The sequence below is a fragment of the Podarcis pityusensis genome (assembly GCF_964106645.2).
Source record: "Podarcis pityusensis genome assembly, chromosome: 2".
NCBI classification, from domain to species: domain Eukaryota; kingdom Metazoa; phylum Chordata; class Lepidosauria; order Squamata; family Lacertidae; genus Podarcis; species Podarcis pityusensis.
The window spans coordinates 125,907,515-125,934,706 of NC_138029.1; the positions used below are offsets into that span (position 1 = coordinate 125,907,515).

The 27,192-nt window shown below is 48.7% G+C and overlaps 2 protein-coding genes and 1 long non-coding RNA gene across 8 annotated transcripts in view; 2 read left to right on the forward strand and 1 right to left on the reverse strand.

The window, feature by feature from the left end:
* The first annotated feature begins 1,325 nt into the window (after window positions 1–1,325).
* Window positions 1,326–14,741, forward strand: LOC308470249. The gene is made up of 2 exons (XR_013982302.1): window positions 1,326–3,255; window positions 9,978–14,741. It is a non-coding gene; the product is annotated as an uncharacterized lncRNA (long non-coding RNA).
* On the reverse strand, window positions 10,656–20,082 carry LOC308469845 (uncharacterized protein). Of its 5 annotated transcripts, none has more exons than XR_013982143.1 (3): window positions 19,860–20,077; window positions 14,863–16,971; window positions 10,656–14,409 (listed from the first exon to the last, which is right to left on the reverse strand). XR_013982143.1 is itself a non-coding variant. In XM_080992865.1 (3 exons), the coding sequence occupies exons 2-3, from the start codon at window positions 16,821–16,823 to the stop codon at window positions 15,447–15,449; spliced, it is 1,293 nt and encodes a 430-aa protein (XP_080848991.1). In that variant the 5' UTR covers window positions 16,824–16,971; window positions 19,860–20,082; the 3' UTR covers window positions 10,656–15,446. The 5 variants fall into 5 exon arrangements, 4 of the variants coding, with proteins under 4 accessions (XP_080848991.1, XP_080848989.1, XP_080848990.1 ...); XM_080992865.1 differs by having other exon boundaries at window positions 10,656–16,561; window positions 16,646–16,971; window positions 19,860–20,082; XM_080992863.1 differs by adding an exon at window positions 18,612–18,700 and having other exon boundaries at window positions 10,656–16,971.
* A 3,320-nt stretch (window positions 20,083–23,402) lies between these two features.
* Window positions 23,403–27,192, forward strand: part of LOC308469608 (uncharacterized protein) — a 32,210-nt gene continuing 28,420 nt past the window's right edge. The window contains exon 1 of one of the 2 annotated variants that reach the window (XM_080992313.1): window positions 23,403–23,613. The gene's annotated coding sequence lies outside the window, so the exon portion shown is untranslated. Of the gene's footprint in view, window positions 23,614–25,163; window positions 26,973–27,192 lie in introns of those variants that run through there. The other variant, XM_080992312.1, reaches the window with a different exon arrangement.

Below are 27,192 nucleotides of genomic sequence, written 5' to 3' on the forward strand. Positions count from 1 at the left end.
CCCCTCCTCCCCAACTGGACTTGGGGCAAAGCGGGGGGAGGAAACTGGTTCCCCCTCCAGTAGATTTTGATGCTTTTTCTTTCCTGAGAGAGATCAAATCCAGGGTGCAGGATGGGCCCAGTGCAGGCATAAAAGCATGTTTTGGGGGGCGGGATTGCAATGCAATGCAGTGCTGGTGGGATGTGGAGACGGAAAGAGAGCAAACAGGGAAGCTGCCTGACAGGTGGGGGAAGGGAGACCCCCAAAATGAAGGGAGGTGGGTGCACACCTGATTCGTCCTCATTGGGGAGAAGACTCAGGGATTCTTCCTGAAGGTGCATATACACAAACAGGTAAATGATCTTGAAAATGCTAAATGCCTGTATTCCATTTCCAACTTCCTCTTTGATCTTTTACATAAAGGTAAAGGGACCCCTGACCATTAGGTCCAGTCGTGGCTGATTCTGGGGTTGCGGTGCTCATCTCGCTTTATTGGCCGAGGGAGCCAGCGTACATTCATGTGGCCAGCATGACTAAGCTGCTTCTGGCGAACCAGAGCAGCGCACAGAAACACCATTTACCTTCCCGCCGGAGTGGTACCTATTTATCTACTTGCACTTTGACGTGCTTTCGAACTGCTAGGTTGGCAGGAGCAGGGACTGAACAACGGGAGCTCACCCCGTTGCGGGGATTCGTACCGCAACCTTCTGATCGGCAAGCCCTAGGCACAGTGGTTTAACCCACAGTGCCACCCGCGTCCCAATCTTTTACATACTCTTGATGTAATTCAGGATCAGGACAAGGGTCAATCTTCCTGCATCCTGCTCTCCCAGTGGGAAACCAGATGCCCATTTGGGGAATCCTGGATGCTTTGGGAACTTCATCCATCTCCCATGAGCCAGCCAGCTGTTCCTGGTGTCTCTCCTGATTGAACACAAATGGCTTGGCCTTTATATATTTTGCCTTTTTCTGAGTTTACCTGTATTCATAGAGTTGTAGAGTTGGAAGGGAGTCTGGAAGTCTTCTAGTCCAATCATCTGCAATGCAGAAAAATGCTTAGCTGTCCATGGAGGCGCAGGTCAATTCTGTGTCCAGGGCAGCTGTCTACCAGCTCCATCTTGTACGCAGGCTGAGACCTTTTCAAATCTCAGCTTATCCGTAAACTCAATGCAAACCTGAGTCTCTCAGCAAGGGAAGACCCTGTGTGGCAATACCTATAGCCCATAATATGTATCCAAAATGATTGGTTATCTTTACAATTGCCAGAGGGAAATTTCTTTTAGATCATAGGAAATCTGATTTCTAGGGAAACGTGTATAGGTGAAAGAAAAGCAGTAGTTCTAAGATGAAGGCTATACATTCAGCTGTTTTGCTCCAGACATCCTTTATGTTGATATTTGATGTGCTTGTGGGTAGGCTAAATGTTGGTACTCAAAAGAGTTTCAGTGACAGTGTTGCCGGAAAAACCCCTGTTCTTCCTGGTTCTTACCAATCAGAAACATGAGAGGAGAGTCAAAAGTTCCTTTATTTTGCTGTGCAGCAGAGTGTTTCAAAGAGATTGTTCCCAAAGTCTGGACCCTAGGGCGTTGCCCGCAGGGGTCAGTTTCACAGACAAAGAAAATAATACAAAACCAATTATAAGTCGCCCAAACTTTTCATTCCCTTATTTGGAAAATAAGCACCCTGCTGCTGGCTGCAACTGCGTTCCAAGCCTGTAACCTTAATTCTGCTGACATAACTCTTACCAAACTTCAACATACTACTGTGCCTGCGCATCCTATAGCCTAATACTGCTGCTTTATTAATACTGCAAAAATAGAGGCTCATTGTGTAGCCTTTCTAGGCCCTTTAACCATGGGTAGGAAAGCGTTGCGCCCGGGGAGAGACAAAAGAGTCAAACGACACCGAGGGGTTAAATCCAGAGAAAGAGCTTTATTCTGCCATTCCTGGGGGGGCGGGCAGAGGCACCTGTGTGATGGATTCACAAAACAGGCAGCTGAAAACATTTTACAAGCAGGTTTTTATCCCCCTTTTTTCCTCTTCCCCCTTCATAGGTTTACATAGAAATGTTTATCTTGTTCCCTGGCTCTGTTCCCGGAAGAGAGTTTGCAACAAGCTAAATGTGCTATTGCCAAGGTCAGTTGGCCTGAGAGCGAAAGGCATTGTTTTAATTCAGCTACCTTTGTTACATAGAAAATGCTTAGCTAAAAGCTTTTTTAGCCTTAGAGAAAATGAAAAGTGCAGTTTGAAAAGTGCTTGAGGCTTTGAGGCCTGGTTTGGGGGGGGGAATTCACAAACCGATTTTTAGGGTAACCTAACTGACTGTCCCCCTTCAATTGTTAGTCAGGAAATGTTCACTTCCACAACAGGAAATGTCTGCTCCTCCAGACTGCTGTGCCTGCACTTTCGGCCCCTTACTTCATGCGTGCAGGCAATCTTTGAAGGGAGACTGTTTGTGCATTTATGATTACAAGTAGGGGCAGGGTGTACTGTGTCCAGGGCAGCTGTCTACCAGCCCCATCTGGTACGCAGGCTGAGACCCTACCTGCCCGCAGACTGTCTCCCCAGAGTGGTGCATGCTCTAGTTATCTCCCGCTTGGACTACTGCAACGTGCTCTACTACTTTTGAAGGTGACCCAGAAACTACAACCAATCCAGAATGCAGCACCTGAACTGGTGACTGGGAGTGGCCGCCGAGACCGTGTAACACTGGTCCTGAAAGACCTACATTGGCCCCCAGTACGTTTCCGAGCACAATTCAAAGTGTTGGTGCTGACCTTTAAGGCTTTAAACAGCCTCGGCCCCGTACATCCGATGGAGCGTCACCACCCCCATCATCCAGACGGGACACTGAGGTCCTCATCTGAGGGTCTTCTGGCGGTTCCCTCACTGTGAGAAGTTACAGGGAACCAGGCAGAGGGCCTCTTGGTTGTGGCGCCCTCCCTGTGGAAGACCCTCCCATCAGATGTCAAGGAGATAAACTTTTAGAAGGTATTGTTTAGGGAAGTTTTTAGTGTCTAAGGTTGTAATGTGTTTTTAATATTCTGTTGAAAGCCGCCCAGAGTGGCTGGGGAAATCCAGCCAGATGGGCAGGGTATGAATCATCATCACCATCACCATCATCATCTCCCCTTTCCTCCAAGGAGGTCAAGGTGACCTCTGTGATTCTCCACCTCCCTTTTTATCCTCACAACCACCCTGTGAGATAGGCTGCGCTGTACTGCAGTGGGTGGCCCAACGTCGCCTAGTGATCAGATGGTAACCCTGGTCTCCCAGGTCCAACACGGGAGCCACTGCCAGCACCTTGACATGGCATTAATTGTGAGATAAGATGGCGCCCGGCACGCTTCCCCTGTGCCGATGGACGCTTGTGCCGATAGAAAACTTGAGCTCTTTGAAGCTCTCAGCAGAGTTCTTAGCAGCGGTAGAAAGTGTTGCCTTGTGTGTGTGGATAATAAATCAGACTGAACGCAGGCCTCTTGCTCATCTCTAACAGCCTTTAATGTGAAGAAAAACATCATAAATCAGTCCCGGCGAGAGAGCAGACATTTCTTTCGTCTCTCAGCCAAAAACGAAAGGAAACTCACACACAAAGAAAGATTCCCGTATGTGAACCAAACCACGCCTCAGAATGTGAGACGTCACACAGAACTGTTTAACCCTGTAAGTTCTGATTCTCCTCACACCCCCTCTCGTCTTGCATCCTGAGGGAAACTGTGAGTATAACTCACCCCAAACACAACCCTTCACAGAACTCCCCATGTCGCTGGAAGGTCAAGGGTTTGGTAAACCCATCAGCTAGGTTCTCCCGGCTCGAACAATACTTGAGCTGTATCCAACCTGCTTGGACACTCTGACATACATTCTGGAAACGTATGTCCAAATGCTTGGTTCTGGACTTGAATTATCCAGATTCTGCCAACCTAAGACAAGGTTGATTGTCTCCCCAAACAGTTATGGGCAAGTAACAATCCCCACAGATCTCTTGGATCAAGCACCGGTAGAAGTCCAACTCCCTGCACAAATCCGACAACGCACTGAACTCAGCCTCAGTGGAAGAAAGCGCTATAAGACTTTGCTTCCGGGACTTCCACCCAATCAGGGATTCCCCGAACTTTACCACCAGCCCAGACACAGACTTCCTGTCCCCAAGAGATGCCCAATCGCTGTCACTCCAGCACGTAAGCCGTGTGTCACCTTCAGCCGACAACGTGAGGCAAAACTCTTTGGTATCCTGCAAATACCTCAACACTCTCTTGATGCCTTGCCAGGCATTCACACTGGGCTTTGTAGCCTCCCTGCTGAGCAGATTCACAGTGTTATGTAGTGTAGTTTCACCCTGGGCCAACAGGGGGATACTGTATATAGTTTTCACTCAGGTCTGTAGATAGTTTTCACTCAGGTCCGCGTCTGTTATTTTAGGCGGGAACTCTGGGCTGTTGTGGTTACAATGTTGACAGCCGGCTGCCTATAAATACAGGCCGGCTGAGCTGTTCGCAGTCAGTTCTATTCCAGCTTGCCATAATAAAGAGCTACTTGAAGAAATCGCTGTGCCGGCTGCTATGTCAACCCACGACCTAACACTGGCGACGAAGGTGGGATCGATGGACATCAGAGCACAGCCAGATGCGGCCAGCCTCTGAACTGAGCTGAATCACTGAGCTGAATCACAGAGCGAAATCACTGAGCGAAATCACTGGGCAGAACCAATTCAGAGCTGACTGTTCTGGCTAGAGCACTGTGTTCCATCCATCGCCCTTCACGCCGGCATCGGAATCATGGCTTCACTTGTGCCTCTACCGCCGTTTGCGCCAGCCTCTGAATCATGGGACTCCTACCTCGCTCGGTTCGACTGCTACCTCCAAGCCAACGAGCTGACAGCAGTATCACAGGAGCGGAAGCGGGGCCTATTCCTCAGCCTCTGTGGGCCTGAGGTGTTTGAGACGGCCCGAGCGTTGGTTGCGCCTGAAGCAGTCCAGGCAACACCATGGGACACGATCCAAGAGAAGCTCCGCAACCACTACGCACCAAAGCCGTCCAAGATTGCTGCCCGCCATGCGTTCTACCACCGGAACCAGGCAGAGGGGGAGTCAATCAACAACTACACCACCGCCCTGCGACAGGCTGCAATGCACTGTGAGTTCCGAGACTTAGACGATGCCCTGATGGATCGAATCGTCTGCGGGGTCCGGGACATCCATCTGCAACGGCGCCTCCTAGCCAAGCCAGACCTCACGCTACAGAAAGCCATTGAGGAGGCTGTGGCCTCAGAAGCTGCTGAACGCTCCGCCCAGGAGATCCGCAAGTCCAGCAGCCCGCGTCTTGCTAGGGAGCCAGTTCCGGTGCATCATGAAGAGGCCAGCAGTGAGGAGGCATCCTCCAGTGAAGACGATGACGTGCACCAGACAAAGCGGGAGCGCAGGAAGTTCCAACTGAAGTCCAAGGGCCAACCGGAATGTGCTGGCTGCGGAGGCAACCATTCCCGTGCCCAGTGTCGATTCAGAGACGCCATCTGTAGGAAGTGTTCCAGAAGGGGCCACATCGCTAAGGTCTGCCGATCGGCTCCGTCTGACACCCCCCCTTCATCGACTCGCAAGTCCAAGTCTTCACTCCAGTCTGCCAAGGAAAGTTGTTTCGCTCTCACCAACTGCCGCTGCCCGTCTGGAACCACGATTGGCCAAACCGACTCGCCTACGCGACGCAAGCTGAACGTCACGGTGCTCATTGAAGGAGCTCCATGTGACATGGAGATCGACACCGGGTCTGCCCTGTCCATCGTGTCATGGAGCACCATCAAAAGACTGGTACCCAGAGTGTCCAAAAGGCAACTCGACTCTCACCGCGTACACCTGAGAGACTACCAGGGAAACGACATTCCCGTGGTAGGCGTTGGCCGGTTCCGGATCGCCTTCAAGGATTTTTCGGGCCTGCTCCGGTTGGTGGTGGTCGAAGGTCAGCGGCCAAGCCTCCTAGGGCTAGACTGGTTTGATGCCCTCGGCCTGGAAGTCACCGGCATCAACTGCATCTCTAACGCAGAGACTGAGGGTCTGGTCAAAGACTTTGCCGAGGTTTTTGACGGCACCTTGGGCCAATATACAGGTACGCCCATCTCCTTTAGCCTTGATCCACAAGTCGCCCCCATCAAGCTAAAGCCACGCCGGGTTCCCTTTGCTCTCAAGGCTAAGGTGGACGAACAACTGGACAAACTGATCGCCCAAGGAGTTTTGGAGCCGGTTGACCACGCAAAGTGGGAAACCCCCATCGTCACGCCTGTCAAGCCAGATGGGTCGATGAGAATCTGCGCTGACTACAAGTGCACGATCAACAAGGCACTTCAGCAGCACGCTTACCCGGTTCCTGTTGTCCAACACCTGCTGCATTCCCTGGGTGAGGGTAAGGTCTTCGCTAAGCTGGACCTTGCCCAAGCCTATCAACAACTGCCAGTCGATGATGCCACTGCTGAAGCCCAGACGATCGTCACCCACCGGGGGGCTTTCCGTTGCCGCCGGTTGCAGTTCGGGGTGAGTGTGGCTCCTGGCATCTTCCAAAGCCTTATGGAGCGTCTCCTGCAAGGGCTTCCGGGCGTGGTACCATATTTTGATGACGTCTTGGTGTCTGCAGACTCACACCAGCAGCTGTTCGAGCGCCTCCGTGCCGTGCTGACCAGGTTCCAGGAGGCCGGGCTCAAGGTAAAGAGGGACAAGTGCCAGATCGCCGTTCCACAGGTAGAGTTCCTGGGCTATCTTATCGATGCCTCCGGTCTTCATCCAACCACATCCAAGATCCGCGCTATCCAGCAGGCCCCCACCCCAAAGAACAAAACGGAGTTGCAGGCATTCCTGGGGCTGCTGAACTTTTATAACATGTTCCTGCCCCACAAAGCCACAGTGGCTGAGCCTCTTCACCGACTCCTTAGCACTAAGACGCCTTGGGCCTGGGGTCATCGGGAGACGGCGGCCTTCAACGCGGTCAAGGCTCTCCTTTCTTCAGACAGTGTGCTGGTACAGTACAGTGAATCCAGGCCGCTGGTCCTTGCCTGCGACGCCTCACCTTTTGGCATCGGTGCTGTCCTTAGTCACCGTTTTCCAGATGGAAGAGAAGCACCGCTCGCCTACTTTTCCAGGACACTATCTCCGACGGAACGGAATTACAGCCAGCTCGACAAGGAGGCATTAGCACTTGTGGCTGGAGTGAAGAGGTTCCATGAATACCTCTATGGCAGGACTTTTGACCTCATCACTGACCACAAGCCACTCCTGGGCCTCCTCGCCGGTGATCGTCCAACTCCACCGGTCCTCTCACCACGCATGCTGCGATGGACTGTTTTCCTGGCTGCCTACCACTACCGGCTCATCCATCGCCCGGGGAAATCGATGGGCCATGCCGACGCCCTCAGCCGTTGCCCTCTTCCAGCATTTGTGGAAGACCCGGCTCCAGCTTCATCGCTCCTTCTGATTGAGGATCTTCCGGCAGCGCCTGTATCGGCTGCCACTGTGGCCTCCGCATCTGCCCAGGATCGCACCATCAGCCGGGTGCTCAACTGGGTGTGGAGGGGGTGGCCACAAGGGCCTGTTGCATCGGAGTTCCAGCCCTTCGCAACCAGACAACATGAACTCTCAGCTCATCGCGGCTGCCTGCTGTGGGGAGACCGCGTCGTGATTCCCCAGGGACTCCGTCAGCGCGTCCTGGAGGCTCTGCACGTTGGCCACCCGGGAATTGTCAAAATGAAGGCATTGGCTCGGTGTTACGTCTGGTGGCCTAATATGGACGATGCCATCACTGCCTGGGTGTCCGCCTGTCAAGCGTGCCAGGAGTCGAGGCCTGCACCACCGGCAGCTAAGGGACACACCTGGGAGACGCCAAAGACACCCTGGTCGAGGGTGCACATCGATCTGGCTGGCCCCTTTCACGGCCGGACCTTTATGGTAGTGGTGGACGCCTATTCCAAATGGCTGGAGGTCGCCCTGATGCCCTCCACCACTACCGAAGCTGTCATCCGGGTGCTGCGAGGCCTGTTTGCAACGCATGGGTGTCCTGATGTCCTTGTCTCTGACAACGGACCGCAGTTCACGTCAGGCACGTTTGAGCGGTATCTTTTGGGACTGGGCATCCGCCATGCCCTAACGGCACCCTTTCATCCATCCAGCAACGGGCAAGCGGAAAGAATGGTGCGCTCGACAAAAGAGGCACTGGCGCGCCTGGACCGGGGAGACTGGCATGAGCGGGTCGCCGAATACTTGTTCGTGCAACACATCACCCCTCATGCGGCCACAGGGAGGAGTCCTGCTGAACTGCTTATGGGCCGCCGCCTCAGGTCACCGCTCGACCGGCTACACCCAGACTTTGCCGTGGCTGAACCCCCAGGCTGTGCCAACGCACCACGGTCATTTGTCCCAGGAAACCAGGTCTTTGCCCGGAACTATGTGGGGGACATCCCTTGGGTGCCAGCCACAGTAGTGGGAGTCACTGGACCTCGCTCGTACCAGGTGGCACTCGAAGACGGACGCTTGTGGCGACGGCACATAGACCAGCTTAGGCGCAGGGTTGGGGACTTGGACACTACCGAGGTGCCCCCAACTGCGCTTGCGGCTCCAGAAGAGACACGTACAGATGGCGAGGCCCCACCTACACCTCCCTCGCAAGCTGCCAGCGTGGAGCCGAACCAAGCCGTTTCAGAACAGACTCAGACCACTCCACTTGCGGAGGCTCCACCCACAGCAGCGGATCCAGGGGAGTTGGTTCCAACGCCACCTAGGGTCGCACCACAGCCTCAGCGAGAACTGTGTGGCCCTCCGGACTTGGCTACCAGTCCCCGGCGGTCTGGCAGAGTTTCCAAGCGCCCAACTTATTTAAAGGACTATGTTGTTGGACAGGTATCACTGTTGGTCTAAGTATGGGAAATGTAACCGATATGCTTTTGTGCTTAATTGAACCATTACGCGTAGTGCTGTATATAAGGAAACCATTACGATTGTAACTAACGCCTTATCTCGGTGGGGAGGGGTGTTATGTAGTGTAGTTTCACCCTGGGCCAACAGGGGGATACTGTATATAGTTTTCACTCAGGTCTGTAGATAGTTTTCACTCAGGTCCGCGTCTGTTATTTTAGGCGGGAACTCTGGGCTGTTGTGGTTACAATGTTGACAGCCGGCTGCCTATAAATACAGGCCGGCTGAGCTGTTCGCAGTCAGTTCTATTCCAGCTTGCCATAATAAAGAGCTACTTGAAGAAATCGCTGTGCCGGCTGCTATGTCAACCCACGACCTAACACACAGCAAACGCTATGTCTGGTCTGCTCCACTGAGAGAGATACAACAGACTCCCTAGCGCTGACTGAAACACCTCAGGGTTTTGGAACTCAGAATGCTCCCCAAGCTGACTGTCCTTCACGAAGTTGGTCTCCATGGGCGTTCTGACCCCTGCACAGTCAGACATCCGGAACTTCTCAAGCAACTGCTCAATCTTGCCTTCCTGACTGAGCAAGAAACTCCCGTTCTCAGACCTGTCTATCCTAACGCCTAGATAAACCTGAATGGGACCAAGATTTTTGAGCTTAAACTTCTTACCAAGCTCTTTGGCAAAACCTTGCACCTGTCTATTTGTCTGTGCCACGTACAGAATATCATCTACAAACACCAGAATCGCTTCCTGTGTCCCTCCTGACCCCTTCAGGTACAGGCAACTGTCTGCAAGACTCTTCTGGAACCCTGGTCAGAGACCTGGTCCTCATCAACAGGTTCAGCTTCTAACTCTCCCTCCTCAGCAGAATCAAACAGACACTCTGAGAGAACGTCAGGATTCGCATGGATCCTTGACCAACCACTCTGCTCACAGAACTCAGCACTTCTGCTGATTAGAATCCTGAACTGATCGCCTTCTGGATAGGCAAACCTCCACCCTTTTGTCCCAGGCTCGTACCCACAAAAGATCATTTTCCGGGACCTCGGGTCACCTTTCTTGCGTCGCCTAGTGATCAGATGGTAGCCCTGGTCTCCCAGGTCCAACACGGGAGCCACTGCAGCACCTTGACTTGGCATTAATACATTCTGTTAGGCCTCAGAAGTCCAACCTTTTTTCTGGAAAGCAGCTCCAATGCACAGCAAGCTGCCTTCTAGGGAGTCAGGTAATTGGTCGATCTAGGCCAGGAATCCCTTCACTGACTGGCAGCAGCACCCGGGATTTCAGATGGGTGATTCTTCCCATATGCTGATGGTCCCCTTTCCATCTCTCCCAACAGACGTGGCTTCGAACAGGGGAACCAGTCACCACTTGCCCTCAGCGGCCAACGCACTTCCTAGCCAACTTTGTTGCTAGGATTTTATCTTCTTTTATTTTTTAAGAAGTAGAAGCACTGCTGCATGTCACCCTCACAAAAGGATGGGTTCTCGGCTCCCCCGGGGGTGGACTTAAAATGTAGTGATTTGAACAGGCATGATGTGGGCGCAGCTGATCGCCATGGCGGACAAACAGGAAGTCCACGAATGTAGATATTTTAGATTTAGAAGGTCATAAAAATAGGTTTGGATGGCATGCATATTTATGCTTCGAATAAACAAAGATGCATAAAGCTTTTCAGAATCATACATGTATTTTTCGCTCTATAGAACGCACCCGACCAAAGCGCACACCTAGTTTTTTGAGGAGGAAAACAAGAAAAAAATATTCTGAATCAAATGTTGTATAAACTACTGTATTTAATAAACAACCGGTATATCAGAATCATATTACAGCCATGTAAAGTGAACAGCAGTCAACAATGGCATTAAGAACCATCATCACTGTCATTAACAAATGAAGAGAGACTTTAAGGTTTGAGTACTCTTCTAGTCTTCTGTGAACCCCAAGAACTCATCACTGCTAGAGTCAGAATTTATGAAGCTCAGTTGCTCACAATCACTGACATCACTTTCTTCGCTATCTTCATGTAAAATACCATCTTCATTTCCATCCAAAGCATTGCTAATGCCACATTTTTTCCTCTCAGTCCTCTTCCTCCCCTCTCTCAGCGAACAGCCTGCCCGCTGCTCGCAAACATTCCCTTTACTTGAATTACAGTCAAGAAACAGCTGAGCAGAGCCTCTCAGCGGTGGGCTTGGGAGGCTTTCCTCCCCACTTTTTTCTCCCCCTCCCCAAGCAGAACAGTCCCCTTTTCCAGCCTCCTCCTCTCCATCCCTTTCACCCAAACTCCTCAGGTGACGTCTGCAATTTCTCCCCTTCCCTGCTCCCTCTCCTTTGCCCTCTACCATGACTCTCCACTCACGGCAACCTACGGTGGTACCTCTCCCTTCACCCAGCTTCTTGGTCCCCCTCCTCTCCGTCCTCTTCCTCCCCTCTCTCAGTGAACAGCCTGCCCGCTGCTCCAAACCTTGAGGGGAAAAGGGCAGGCTGCTGGCAGAGCAGCACCCCCCCACCTGCATTCAGCAGCCCAGGAGCGTGGGGCAGGCTGCCCGCGGCTGCTGGCAGAGGAGCGCGGCTCCACCACCACCACCAAAGAGCAGTCCAAGAGCGTGCCACACTCGGCAATTTGGCTCTAGGGACCACACATTCGCTCCATAGGACACACAGACACAGAGTAAAAAAGTGCGTCCTATGGAGCGAAAAATACAGTAATAGGAAAATCAATTTTTAGGGTATGGGAGAAGTATAAAAATCTGTTTGAGGAAAAACCACCTAGGTAGCTTTCCCCTTTGAAGGCAATACAGTGGTACCTCAGGTTAAGTACTTAATTTGTTCCGGAGATCCATACTTAACCTGAAACTGTTCTTAACCTGAAGCACCACTTTAGCTAATGGGGCCTCCTGCTGCCGCCGCGCCACCACCGCACGATTTCTGTTCTCATCCTGAAGCAAAGTACTTAACCCGAGGTAATATTTCTGGGTTAGTGGAGTCTGCAACCTGAAGCGTATGTAACCTGAAGCATATGTAACCCGAGGTACCACTGTATCCCTGAAAAAATTGAATATGAGAAGTAATTGGTCAACATATAAAGGTCTGTTAAGTTGAAAATCACTTAAAATTAAAAGACTTTGAAGATATAAAGGAGACTGTAATATATTGGTCACAGTATTAGCAATTAAATGATATTTTTAAGATAGATAAAAAGAAAGGTTTTAGTTATGAGATACCAAGATTCCAATAACAACTTCTAGAAAACATTATTAAAATACTGTCAAAAATGTCTAACTTGCTCCTGGTATGGAACACAAAAGATGAAAAGGTTAAATCGGTAACGATAAATTGGGCAAAGAATTTAGGACATAACATACAGCTGGCAGATTGGGAGATTTGAAGTTTACAACATGTACGCTGAAAGAAAATTGTATGAAAATGATGTATTGGTGGTATTTGACTCCTAAGTTAGCTAAAAGGTACAGAACAAGTTCAAATATCTGCTGGAAGTGTAAGGAAAAGGAAGGAACCTTTTATCACATGTGGTGGACAGGTAATAAAATCATTTTGGGAAATGGTATATAATGAATTGGAAAAAAAGTTTTAAATAACTTTTCTTTTAAAAAACCCAGAAGCTTTTGTATTAGGAATTATAGGTGCCGAGATCCCAAAAGAACAGACAAGACTCTTTATGTACGCGAAAACTGCTGTATGGATGCTACTAGCCCAAAGATGGAAGGAAGAAAAAATCCTGACCAGACTTTAAAGCACACTTAGAATGAATATTGTTATTAAGACCCGTGTAAGGGAAGGGGGGAAGTTAGGAGATTCAGTGAATCTCAACAAATGATTATATAAATTTATATTTGTAAAAACAAAAAGAAAAAATTTACAACCCCCCCCCCAAAAAAACCCCAAAAGATCTGAAGAGGGAAAGAACCCCCAAATATCTTCAAAACCTGTAGTCTGTGGGCCAGGCATATACCTGATGCAAACTTGTACCAAGGGCAGCAGAGGAGTTCAGGATGGAGCCTCACCTGTCCACCACATGTAAAAGGTAAAAGGTAAAGGACCCCTGACAGTTAAGTCCAGTCGCGAACGACTCTTGGGTTGTGGCGCTCATCTCGTTTTACAGGCCGAGGGAGCCGGCGTTTGTCCGCCATGCAGACTGTTTTCCTGGGTCACGTGGCCAGCATGACTAAGCCACTTCTGGTGCATTGGACCCCCAAATCAGAGTAGCGTACGGAAACACTGTTTACCTTCCTGCCGGAGTGGTACTTATTTATCTACTTGCACTTTTTGGCGTGCTTTCAAATTGCTAGGTTGGCAGGAGCTGGGACGGAGCAATGGGAGCTCACCCCATCGCGGGGATTCAAAACGCCAACTTTCTGATCGGCAAACCCAAGAGCAGGGGTCAGCAAACTTTTTCAGCAGGGGGCCGGTCCACTGTTCCTCAGACCTTGTGGGGGGCCGGACTATATTTTGGAGGGGGAAATGAATTCCTATGTCCCACAAATAACCCAGAGATGCATTTTGAATAAAAGGACACATTCTACTCGTGTAAAAACACGCTTATTCCTGGACCATCCGCGGGCCAGATTTAGAAGATGATTTGGCTGGATCTGGCCCCTGGGCCTTAATTTGCCTACCCATACCCAAGAGGCTCAGTGGTTTAGACCACAGCACCACCCGCGTCCCAACCACCTGTCGTATTAAGTCATGCCAATCCTTTATACCCAGGCCAAGGGCTGGATCCACACAGATATAAAACACACAAGGGGGGGACACAATAAAAGCTCCCAATGCAATTTAAAATTGACTTTGGGTTTTTGCTGTAGAGTGCGATCTGGTTTCAAATTTCTATAACACATTTATAACATTATGATTGACCATTATATCCGAGTCCATGCCTTACAGAAATAAACCAAAGGATGCGTTCAGCTTGAAACAATTCTTTTTACATCAAATGTTATACTCAGTACTGTGAGATACAACATTCCTTTCTTTAAACACACATTTACACAACTTTACATACTGTTACAAAAGTCGGGTGCCTGCTCCTCTCTCTGCCAAGCCCATGGGGTCTGCTTTCCTTTGGAGAATGGAAGACACGGCGGCGACTGTCGCGACTTCAATATATGTGGTTTATTCCCCTATTTACACCTTCAATCTGCATGGAGGGTGTCCAGATCTTAAAGCACGGTCCTCTCAAGTGTGGCTTGTACCCCACAGCAATGCAGCTCTGTAGTCCAAGGCATCTCTGCCACCACCCACCCTACGCAAAGATGGATCTGGGCTCTTCTCTCTGCTTCTTCTTCCCCGCAACCAGACTCCCAGACTTCCTTTCCCTGTCACCTCAAAAACACAGTTACCTGGGCAACCTTTAGAACAGAGGTGTCCAACCGATGGACTGTGATCGACAGGTGGACCGCCAGTGTGTTATAGGTCGATTGAGGGATGACATAAAGTGATAATTCAATGTAAAAGAGCCCCACCCCCCTTGGTATATTCCTACCATGCATGCTTTGCTGCTTAAATTACCTGTTCAGTTTCTGTTAATTGATTCTCATGGGAAACTTGCAGATTCTGGCTTCAAACAATTAACTCAAGGCAGTGTCAATTTACTCTTGGCAGAAAGCCCAGGTCTGCTTGACCTAGAAACTACTTACTCTGATTGGTTAACGACCAGCACTCAACTCTGTTATCTAGGGTTTGCTAGCACAGTTTGATGTGAGGTGTGTTAGGAGATGGAGTAGAAGTGCTGTGTATGGTTTTGAAAGAGAGAGAAAGAGAGGATTTATTTTGCTTTTATTTGTATGCAGAAACTCTGCTGGTTTTATTTTCTCCTTTTTAATAAATCCTGTAAATAGTTATTCTGAGTCTAGCTGACTAGTCATTACCGCCGCAACTAGCTTCTTCGCTGTGCAGGAAAACTGCTATGTTTGGGCTAAAGCCAGTAGGGCTATGCCTGACACTCCAAAGTTCCATGATTACCTCTAGCGTTTTTTGTCCCCCAAAAGCTGCACTAGTCTTGCAACCCGCCCCCCCAAAGCCTCTCCCCCAAGGAAGCTCCACAACTCTGGCCTCCCCCCTTCCACCCCACGCATGCTTCCCCATTCCATTAATGACAATGGGTAGATGTCTGTCAGTTTTTTTATACTGGGAGTAGATCACAGTCTCTTGGGAGTTGGACATGCCTGCTTTAGAACATTTGAATCTTCAGTCCAAGATGGCCCAACAACTCATTTTGTCACATTAACAGGTTTCCTCTTCACTAAGCCAGCCTGGAATTCCGTCTAGCACAGCTCTGCAGCTTCGACTTTATTCAATCCCCTGGCATTTATTCATTTCTAGGGTTTAGTGGGGTCCCCCTCTAAAATCTATTATACAAACACCAGAACTCCACATAAACCTCCTGCACTTACAATTGACTTTCTCCCCAATGAGAGTATGTGGAGGTTTTCTGAGCACCCCATTATAAGTGAAGCACATTCCACAGTCCTATTTAAGCGGTTTCAACCATTTGTTTTTGTTGGTACTTTCTAAGTCTTCCACTCTGAAATAAGCTCTTTCCACGATCAATACATTTTAAGGTTCCTTCCCAAGTGAGACTGTTGATGCTTTGTAAGGCCTCCACTCTGACAGAAGCTCTTTCCACACTCCATACATCGGAATGGTTTCTCACCAGTGTGAATTCGATGATGTGAATTAAGGTTTTCACTGCTATGGAAGCTCTTTCCACACTCCATACATTTATATGGTTTCTCCCCTGTGTGAGTTCGTTGGTGTCTTGAAAGGTTGCTACTATGTCTGAAACTCTTTCCACACTCCATACATTTATATGGTTTCTCCCCTGTGTGAGTATGTTGATGTATTCTAAGTTTGTTCTTATAAGAGAAGCTCTTTCCACATTCCGTACATTTAAATGGTTTCTCCCCTGTGTGGGTCTGCTGATGTTTTATAAGCGCTTTACTATGACAGAAGCTTTTTCCACACTCTGCACATTTAAATGGTTTTTCCCCTGTGTGAGTTTGTTGATGTCTTCTAAGTTTTCCATTAACTCTGAAGCTCTTTCCACACTCCATACATTTAAATGGTTTCTCACCTGTGTGAGTTCGATGATGTGAATTAAGGTTTCCACTGTTATGGAAGCTCTTTCCACATTCCGTACATTTAAATGGTTTCTCCCCTGTGTGAGTTTGTTGATGTCTTCGAAGTTTTCCATTAACTCTGAAGCTCTTTCCACACTCCGTACATTTAAATGGTTTCTCCCCTGTGTGGGTCTGCTGATGTTTTATAAGCGCTTTACTATGACAGAAGCTTTTTCCACACTCTGCACATTTAAATGGTGTCTCCCCTGCATGAATCAGTTGATGGTTTCTAAGTGATTCACTTTTACAGAAGGGTTTTCCGCACTCTGCACATTTAAATGGTTTTCCCCCTGTGTGAGTTTGTTGATGTCTTCTAAGTTTTCCATTAACTCTGAAGCTCTTTCCACACTCCATACATTTAAATGGTTTCTCCCCTGTGTGAGTTTGTTGATGTCTTCGAAGTTTTCCATTAACTCTGAAGCTCTTTCCACACTCCGTACATTTAAATGGTTTATCACCTGTGTGAGTTCGATGATGCACTTTAAGGGTTTGACTATGACTGAAGCTCTTTCCACACTCCATACATTTATATGGTTTCTCCCCTGTGTGAGTTCGTTGGTGTCTTGGAAGGTTGCTACTATGACTGAAGCTCTTTCCACACTCCATACATTTATATGGTTTCTCACCCGTGTGAGTTCGGTGATGTATATTAAGTTCTACACCGCGATTGAAGCTCTTTCCACACTCCATACATTTAAATGGTTTCTCACCTGTGTGAATCCGTTGATGTTTTTGAAGCTGCCGACTCCCACTGAAATTATTTACGTACTCCATACCTTCCAATTGTTTCTCCACTGTGTGCATTCGTTGATATGCATTCACTGACTGTAGTACATTCTACATTCCACACCTTTAAATCGTTTCTTTGTATTCCCAATGAAATTTCAAATGGTCACCCAAAATTCTGATTGTCTTCTCCACCGTCTGCTTTGGAGTGGGAGGAATGTAAATCCTGTAAGGAAGAGAACAAAGGTGGATATTAAAGCTCCAGAGGCCTGATTGTGGGGAAGAAGGGAAAGGGGAGGACACCAGAGAGAGGAGGCGGAACCAGGGGTGTTTCATCAGGAAGAGATTCAAGAGGTGAGTATAAAGAAGAAACCAACCTTCTAACCAGGGTCATTGTACCTGGCTCCCTTTCCGACTCAGAACCTGAGAGACACTCCCTTACGGAATATCCCCAGGCCATCTTCTGGAAGATAAGCCAGGCATCTTTGGGAATGTTATCCAGACTTCCATTTAGTGTGCGGATCTTGGATTTATATAGTTGTTGGAGTACAGATTTCAGTCATAACCCCTGATTCAGTCATTATACACCTTTAGGAACCAGGCAAAAACATTCCTTTTTAACAAGGCCTTTGGTTGATCACATTGACATCCAACACCCTTTTAGAATGTGGCATTTTTTTTTTAGGGGGTGTTATTGGGTTACTGCTTTTGGTTTGATTTTATATGTTGTGGTCTTGTTTTGAACCACCCTGAGACCTCTGGGTATAGGGCGGTGTATAATAATATTAATATTAATATTAATATTAATACCTCTGAAGACCCTTTGGTATCCATTTCCACCTTGAACTCCCAAGTAACATTGAGCTCTGCTGAGGTTTCTCTGAAAATACTAAATACCGTATTTTTCTCCCTATAGGACGCACTTTTTCCCGTCCAAAAATGAAGGGGAAATGTGTGTGCATCCTATGGGGCGAATGCAGGCTTTCGCTGAAGCCTGGAGAGCAAGAGGGGTCGGTGCGCACCAACCCCTCTCGCTCTTCAGGCTTCAGGAAGCTATCCGCAAGCCTTGGGAGCTTGGCGGGAGTGCCCGCTGGGCTCCCAAGGCTTGCGGATAGCAGCCTGCATCCCGAAGCCTGGGGCGCGCTGCGCAGCGTGCCCCGGGCTTCGGGCAGATATCGGGCAGCCCCACAAGCTAGGGGGACAGCGGGGAGGCGCAGCGTCGCCATCCCACTGTTCCCCGACCTGGTTTGGAGGCTGGCAGTGGGGAGAAGCACGACTTCCCACCGGGCTTCCTAGGCTTGCAGATAGCAGCCTGTTCTGGGGACTGGGGTCAGGGGAAGCTTGGGCTTCCCCTGCCCCAGCCCCGCGCCTAGGGGGAAAATAAAATTTTCCCTTTATTTCCCCCCCCAAAAAACTAGGTGCGCCCTATAGCCCGGTGCACCCCATGGGGCAAAAAATACGGTATCTGCATTCCGTTTTCTCCTTCTTCTGTGATATTTAACATCTTCCTGGTGCATTCATCTATCTCTGCTCTCCCTATATATTTTATCGGGGTTTTTTGTTTCCCTTGTCATTTACTAATCCCCCCTTTTCCTGCAAAGAGGTAGGTTAGGCAGAGAGGCAATGTGCCCCAGGGAGCTTCAGGGCAGACGGGGGGGGGGGGGAGTTTAACCCCCTGTCTCCCAGGTCCTTGTCAGACACTCATTCTTCTCAGGCTGGGCTCATTTACTGAATTCATATACTGAATTCACAAGAGGCTCCAACTGTTAAACTGCTGCCTCCAACTGCTACCTCCTAAAGCAATCTTAGAAGTATTGTTATTACTCTTATATTTATCTATACCCCACTTTTTACCCTGACACGGACTCTGTCACTTGCTCCTCTCTTCTCCCGGTGGACCAATGGCCTGACTTGGAATAAGGAAGATCACAGTGTCTGGAGATGCAACAGCTTGCCTGGAACAAAATGTAGGGAAGGGGATTCAACTTCTAGGGAGTATTGAAGGAAGGCAGGCGGGTGGGGTCACAGGGTGGCATAATAATAATAATAATAATAATAATAATAATTTTTATTTATACCCCGCCCTCCCCAACAAAGACTGGGCTCAGGGCGGCTAACACCAGGTATAAAAACAATTGATTAAAATACAACTTAAAAACCAGATTAAAATACAACATTAAAATGCAGCCTCCTTTCAGTGGAAACTCAATCAAAAACTTAATTGGGGATGAAAACATCAGGTCTTCACCAAGGCCAACTATCCAGACTGGTCCTACGTGGGCCAGAAAAGAGCCAGGCAAGTCCCCAAATAGGAGTTCCATCACAGAAGGAGAAAGGAAAAAGGAAAGAGGGGAAGGGGATCAAGTTGATTCCAAGCCAAAGGCCAGGCGGAACAACTCTGTCTTACAGGCCCTGCGGAAAGAAATCAGATCCTGCAGGGCCCTGGTCTCATGAGGCAGAGCGTTCCAAAATAAGCTCCGCCCCAGCTGCTTGTGTGTGTGTGGGGGGGGGGGAGTTGCTACGCTACTGCACCCAGGAAAGACGTGGGAGGGGAAATTGGACACACACACCCCCACACTGATTTTTCAGGAATCCTTCTCTAGGTCAACTTCAAGAGTGGCAGATTCCTGGGCAGGACTGAGAAGCCAAGGCAGCCCCTCCAGGCATCCCCAGATGGAGGCATCCCCGAAAAGGGCCATGTTTCCCCCCCCCCCCAACAATTATCGGCTTGGCTTCTCAGCCCCAGGGATGCTCCCATTCAACCCTCAGACAACCTCTGCCCCCTCTCTTCTCTGGAGTCTCCCCTACACCGAAAACTCCCCCCCCGGCATGGCACGCCCCCTGCCCTGCTTCAAGGTGGGGGCCCTTGGGGGGGGGCTTCAAAGGAGACGGTGCAAGGGAAACCCTGCAGGCGTTGGGTCCCTGCTTTGCAGCTGCATTGCATGGATCAAGCCCTTCGGAGAAGAGCTTTATGGGGAGGGGGGACTCTGGCCCTTGCTTTCCACCCCCATCGCCCCCACCCCGCCTTCGTCCCAGGACAGGAGATTTTTCGGAGGGGGGGGACAGAGAGGGGTCTCTATGTCCTTTTCCTCCCTCCCCCCGCCGAATCTTTACCTCTTTCTCCTCTCTCGCCATCCGCGTCCCCCTTTCCGAAATCTCTTGCTTCTCCAAGGGCTCCTTCTGCCCCACTTCCTCCTCCCCCTTCCTGGGAGTAGCCCCTTCCTCTTTTCGCATGGGAGCCGGACGTGACGGCGCTGCCTTCGGCTTCCTCCCCTTTGGGCTCCCTTGCGAAGTTGCCCAACTCCACGCCCACCCCATTGACGGGGGAGGGGGTTTCTGGAGGAGGAGGAGGAGGAGCACGGCCGGATCAAGACCCTTTGGTCCCTGAGAGAAACCCAGACAGACTCCAAACTCTGCAGACAGCATTTTCCAGCTGCTGCCTGGACCACCGAGCAGGGAGGGGAGAGATGCTCTTGGGCTGAAATTCTCCTTGCAGGATCCCCAAAATGGGCATCTGGTTTCCCACTGGGAGGGCAGGATTCGGAGCGAGATGGGAGCAACTGGCCTGATCCAGCTACAGGGACCTTCTTGTGTTCTGTGTGCGCACGGCTGTGTGTGTTTGTGTGTAAGAATCCCTGGGTCTTCTCTGCCACGAATCAGGTGTGCATCCACCTCCCTTCATTCTTTGGGTGTCCCCACCTGTCCAGCAGCTTCCCTGTCTGCTCTCTCCCCCTCCCCCAAATCCCCCAATCATTGCATTGCATTAGCCCCATCCCCACCCCCCAAAAAACCAACACGGGGTGGCAGGAGGTGGGAAGGGGCAGGGCAGTTGGTCAGGTCTGGAGAAGCCCTGAGGCCGGGAGGATCAGTATCCAGTAACCCTTTCAATCCCATTGCAGGGTATTGTTGCAGGAATTTATGTATAGGTTTGGGGGGGGGGTTGCCCCTCCAGCAGATATCATACACATGCAGCCCACTACCAAAATCAGCACAATCACTTTTGTGATTTGTCCCCACAAAACATTTCATCACAGTTTCTTCCTATCTATTCAAAGGGCCTCTGCTGCACGATACCAAATGTAAGAATTCACTGATCAATGTATCTATGTACTGGCTCACTGGGAAAACTTCAGAAATCCATATAGACATGTGAGATCAGCTGCTCAGCATCCCCTCTGCCTGAGGGAGAATCCCTGGCATCCTGATACCTGAGTGCCAGACAGGTAGCCATTCCAGAAATAACAAACAGAAATCGCACTGCTGTGGCACAGTGGGAGGCCCCATTAGCTAAAGTGGTATTGAAGGGTACAAGTTAGGTTACCCTAAAACCTGTTTGTGAATTCCTCCCCCCCCCTAACCAGGCCTCAAGCATTTTAACTAAAAGTATTTAGTTAAGCATATTGCTCTGTTGTAGCAAAAGATAGCTGAGAGAACAATGCTTTTTTGCTTCCCAGGTTTTCAGTGACCTTGCTTACCAGATTGCAACAGTGAAAAAGAAACAATTCTATGGAAGATTGTTTCTGCCAACATTCGTGTGCAAACTCACGAGAGAGGGAGGGGGAAAAGAGAGGGACTTGGAAAATGGATAAAACCTGCTTGTAAAAATGTTTTCAGTGTACTTGCTTTGTGAATTTATCACGCAGGTGCCTTCTGCCACCCCGGATGGCAGAATAAAGCTTTTTCTCTGAAATTATCTCTTGAGTGTCTGTTTGACTCCCATCTCCCTCTCCCCGGATGCAACCTTTTTCCTACCTGTGAAAAAGGCCTAGAAAGGCTACAGTATCTCAGGTTAAGAACAGTTTCAGGTTAAGAATGTTCCTCTGGAACAAATTAAGTTCTTAACCAGAGGTACCACTGTATCTCTTTTGTAACACTTGATGGGTGTTTGGTGGAGGGCAAGGAGAACCATGGGGCAGGGTCCAGGATGCTCAGATTACTGCCACCAGACCTCCCCTTTCATGATGTAACCATGATGTAGTTGGGGGGGGGGGTGGTGTAACATGGGGATTAGCAGCAAATAAAAGTTTGGGGGTTCTTTTGTTTGGGGCTTCAATTTATGCTTTGTCTTGCAGTGAATTGGAGTCCTGTCGCGACAGTTTCAATAAAGACCAAGCCTACTGGCTGCTGTTTTGCTCTGGTATTCCTGGCTGGTGTCCTTGTTTTTTTGTCCAAGGGAGCCCTCAGATTTCTCCGCTAACTGTATTATCCTGGATGGCCCCTGGAGCCCTTCCAGCTGCAAGAGTCTATCATTCTCTCACTCCCTCTGTAGCAATGGACCTGGGAGACCAGAGTTTGAGCCCAATCACTGGGTGACCTTGGGCCAGTCGCTGCATCTCAGCCTACCTCACAGGGTGGTTGTTCTGAGGATTTAAAGGGAGTGGGAGAACAACAGAGCTGTTATTTTTCCTGCATCGCAGGGGGTTGGACTAGTTGACCCCATGGACTCCCTTAAATACGTATAAACTCAGCAAAATAGCAAAAAAATAAAGGCCAAACAGCTGTGTTCAGTCAGGAGAGCCCACAGCTGGCTGCCTCATGGGAGATGGATGGAGTTCCCAAAGCAGCCAAGGAAGAATTCAGAGCCTGGAAAGCGTCCTGGAGAGAAAGAGCTGGGCTGTGAACATAACAGGCAGGGTGCATAGATACAAAACCCACAGAAACTGATTGGATCACTAAAAAACCCTATTTTGCTGGAATTGTCCAGAACACCCCACCTCCAAAGGCTGTGTACGGAATATACACTTAAAGCAGATTCTTTCCTTCAAAGAATCCAGAGAACTATAGTTTACCCCTCGTGGAACTACAATTCCCAGAACCCTTGACATCAGGCTGAGCTGATTTCCAACTTTCAAGGGTGGCTAAGTTGGCACCTGCTTTCTGCCAATCTCTTAGACTCATGCCATGGGCTGGATCCATAGATATATACATATATATACATATACATATACAATTTTATACATATACATATACAATTTATATATAAATATGGCCTTTGGTTTGGACTCCGTCTGACCCTTATGTTTCCCTCCCCTTATGGTCTTGATCTATCAGCTACTTTTAAAATGAGGCTGCATTTTAAATTGCATTTTAACCTGTATTTTAAATTGGTCCCTCCCCCCATTATGTTTTTACTGTGATTTTATTGGTGTTAGCCACCCTGAGCCCGGCTATGGCAGGGTATAAATAAAATAATTAAATTATTATTATTATTATTATTATTATTATTATTATTTCCTCCCATCTTCTACTCGCCCAGCTTGCAAATTAAGAATGTGAAAGAATATCCTCCTAGTGAGCTGTGATGGGAACTTTTTGCCTTCAAATTCTCTGGATGGCCCCATTCAGGAGTTCCCTTGGTGGGAAACCGTGTTTTTTGGGGTGGGGGCTTCAAAGGAGACGGTGCAAGGAAACCCTGCAGGGTCGCCGCTTTGCAACTGCAAACTCTGTCCTTTTCTCCCCCACGCGGCATCTATACCTCTTTGTCCTCTATCGCCACCTGTCTCCCTCCTTCCGTCTCCAGATATTACCGCCCCCCCCCCACTTTTACAAACTCCTGTTTTTCTAGAGGGGTTCCTTTTGCAAACTTCCGACCAAACTTCCTGAGAGAAGCCCCTTCCAGCGTTCGCGTGGTAACCGGATATGACGGCACTGCCTTTGGCTTCCTCCTCTTTGAGGAAATTCCAGAAAAAAACACAACAAAAACAAACCCGTTTTCCGGGAGGGGGTCACTCCCCCCTCCCTCTGGGTCAATGAGCTCCGCTTCCTAGAGAGGCAGGAAGTTTTTTGGGGTATAGAGGCATTGTTGGAGGGGAGGGGTCTCCATGCATATTAACAGAAAAGAAAAGGGCTTGCAGAGGAGGAGAAAAAGGTGCAGTATATTTTTTGTTGGGGGGGAGGAATTGAGGTAGGGGCTGGGTAGGGGGTGGGAGAAGGATTTGTTTCCCGTCCCCTTGAATTTACAAGCAGGGCTGCTAGGGAGAGGTTTTTTGGGGGGGGAGGGCGCGGAATGAGAGAAAAACAGGGAAGGTCTGTAGGGGGTGGGAGGGGGCTGCAAAGTGGGGTCCCCCCCAACAAGGTCTGCATTGCAAGATATTCTTTGGGGGGTGTGGGGGGGGGGACAAAGACCCTTCGGTGCCAGAGAACCAGGAAAGGGAGCTACCAGGAAAGGATGCAACCAGAATCGGATACTGAACAGTCACAAGGTGACAAGCAGACACGCCCCCCACCCCCCAAAAAAGGTATCTTAGACGCAGCCTCTTAATCCACCCCCTCCCTCCCACCGCTCCTTGCAGTCTCATGGTCAAGCTCGCTGGGGTGGGGGCGGGTTTTGCTGCAGTGGAAGCTGCCTTGCATTGGGGGGGGGGGAATTGGGGAGGAGGGTGTTGCTGTGCTGCTTTTGTAGCCCCCGAGCTGGAGAACGGGGTCGCCTCTGGATTGGGAGAGAGGGAGGAGATTTCGAATTGGGTGGGGGGTGAGAGATGGCCTCCGGAGCTTCCTTAATAATCGGCCTCCGGAGCTTCCTTAATAATAATAATAATAATAATAATAATAAATTTTATTTATACCCTGCCCTCCCCGGCTAGAGCCGGGCTCAGGGCGGCTAACACCAATAAAATCACAGTAAAAATATAATAGGGGGAAAAGAGAGGGAGGGGGGGAAAAGAAAAGGGAAAAAAATAAATTAAAATGCATCCTCATTTTAAAATAGCTGATAAATCAAGACCATAAGGGTGGGAAACATAAGGGTCAGACCAAGTCCAAACCAAAGGCCTGTCTTGCAGGCCCTGCGGAAAGATGTCAAATCCCACAGGGCCCTGGTCTCTTGTGACAGAGCGTTCCACCACGTCGGGGCCAGTGCTGAGAAGGCCCTGGCCTTAGTTGAAACCAATCTAACCTCCCTGAGACCCGGAACCTCCAAAGTGTTGTTATTTGTGGACCTTAAGGTCCTCCGCGGGGCATACCAGGAGAAGCGGTCCCGTAGGTACGTGGGTCCTAGTAAGAGAGAGGCTGATGTGAGAAGGAAGCAAAAGGAAACAATAATTTGCTTGTTGGGAAGGGAGAGGTCCCTCCCGCAGTCCCCCTTTCAGAAATCATAGATGGGGGGGCTGGGAGACTGGAACAAGAATGGGCAAGTCGGTCTTAAGCACCTTCCAGATGGTCTCACGGCATTGGCTGGAGGCATTAAATAAATACCCCCTACATGTAGGAGTTGGTAAAAGGGCAGCTGAGGGACAAGGAATTTGCTAAAAATAATAATAATAAAGCATGTTAATTAGAGATAAATCTGTAAAATAAGCAGCATGTAAGAGTGGATGAACTGGAATATATCTGAGAGAGTGGGAAAGCAGGGTTTTTTTGGAGGGGGGAAGTGTATTAAATTAATTATAATTTGGCTTTGACATCTTAATAAATTGGAAAATGAGTTTCCCCCCTTTAAAGTCTCCCTCCCCACCCCAAAAAAAGTTGAAAATAGCAAACATAAACTGAATCCCCCTCAAAACAACACACACAAATGTGTGTCCTTATGGGAAAACATTGTTCCAAAGTGTTGGGTGCGAATCTGGTGGATGCTAAGGCAGTTGACGTTCTTTAGAGTAAGGGGTGAAAAGTTACTCTGTCACAACGAAATCATCCCCAGTACTTCTTTTTCCAGCAAATGCTTCAACTCCTTTTTGTCAGGTTGTGGGTTTTTTTGTAGATGACCATAATTTTATTAGTCTAGATTTTCAAGATAGCCTACAAAAGAGAACAAGAATATAACACAGATCAAAAACATAAGAAACAAAAGCAATTATTGTAGCAACAGTAAAAATACAAAAAGCAGTAGGTATAAAAATCTGGGGGGGTTTTTGGAAAGTGTAGTAGTCCAGATTTTCTGATTCCATTGTGATAAATGCAAGTCTTCAAGAGATTTCTCGTTTTGAGCAATGAGTTTTTTAGCCCCTGCTGAAATAAAGGTGATGAGTTCTTTATATTTCATATTAGCATTTTCATCTTTAAAAATAGTTAACAATTCCAAAGTTGGGATATGTAGGATTTTTTTGTTTAGGGATCAAGCTTATTTCATAAACATTTCTTTCCCCCAAAATGAAAGCCCTTTGTGGCATGCCTACACATGTATAGTTGTTCCAACCCCGTCTCACTCTCTCCAGCAGAGATGGAATATTGTTGTTGTTTAGTCGTGTCCGACTCTTCGTGACCCCATGGACCAGAGCACGCCAGGCACTTCTGTCTTCCACTGCCTCCCGCAGTTTGGTCAGACTCATGTTTGTAACTTCGAGAACACTATCCAACCATCTCGTCCTCTGTTGTCCCCTTCTCCTTGTGCCCTCCATCTTTCCCAACATCAGGGTCTTTTCCAGGGAGTCTTCTCTTCTCATGAGGTGGCCAAAGTATTGGAGCCTCAGCTTCACGATCTGTCCTTCCAGGGAGCACTTAGGGCTAATTTCCTTAAGAATGGATGCGTTTGATCTTCTTGCAGTCCATGGGACTCTCAAGAGTCTCCTCCAGCACCATAATTCAAAAGCATCAATTCTTTGGCCATCAGCCTTCTTTATGGTCCAGCTCTCACTTCCATACATCACTACTGGGAAAACCATGGCTTTAACTATACGGACCTTTGTTGGCAAGGTGATGTCTCTGCTTTTTAAGATGTTGTCTAGGTTTGCCATCGCCTTTCTCCCAAGGAGCAGGCGTCTTTTAATTTTGTGACTGCTGTCACCATCTGCAGTGATCATGGAGCCCAAGAAAGTAAAATCTCTCACTGCCTCCATTTCTTCCCCTTCTATTTGCCAGGAGGTGATGGGACCAGTGGCCATGATCTTCGTTTTTTTGATGTTGAGCTTCAGACCATATTTTGCACTCTCCTCTTTGACCCTCATTAAAAGGTTCTTTAATTCCTCCTCACTTTCTGCCATCAAGGTTGTGTCATCTGCATATCTGAGGTTGTTGATATTTCTTCCGGCGATCTTAATTCCGGCTTGGGATTCATCCAGCCCAGCCTTTCGCATGATGTATTCTGCATATAAGTTAAATAAGGAGGGAGACAATATACAGCCTTGCCGTACTCCTTTCCCAATTTTGAACCAATCAGTTGTCCCATATCCAGTTCCATATCCAGTTCTGAGATGGAATATAGCTTTGTTCATATAGCTACACCTCAGGGTTCCTTCCCACAGTCTCTGCCAGCTGGCCTCTTCGATTACTGTCCCTACGTCTGATTCCCAGGTATGTTCCACTAAGTTGGTTTCACCTAAATGAATACCACCAACTGCTTTAATACATTTTTGATAGTACGTGTTTGGATTTTGCATTTGTATTTGCAATTAGAATTTCAGCCGAAGTTTAAAGAGGCATGTGCAGTAACTGCTAAAAAATGTGTGATTTGATGCGCGTTTAGCAAATTCCAGATGTTGTCTAGCTTTACTTAGCATTTGTTCTCCAGTCA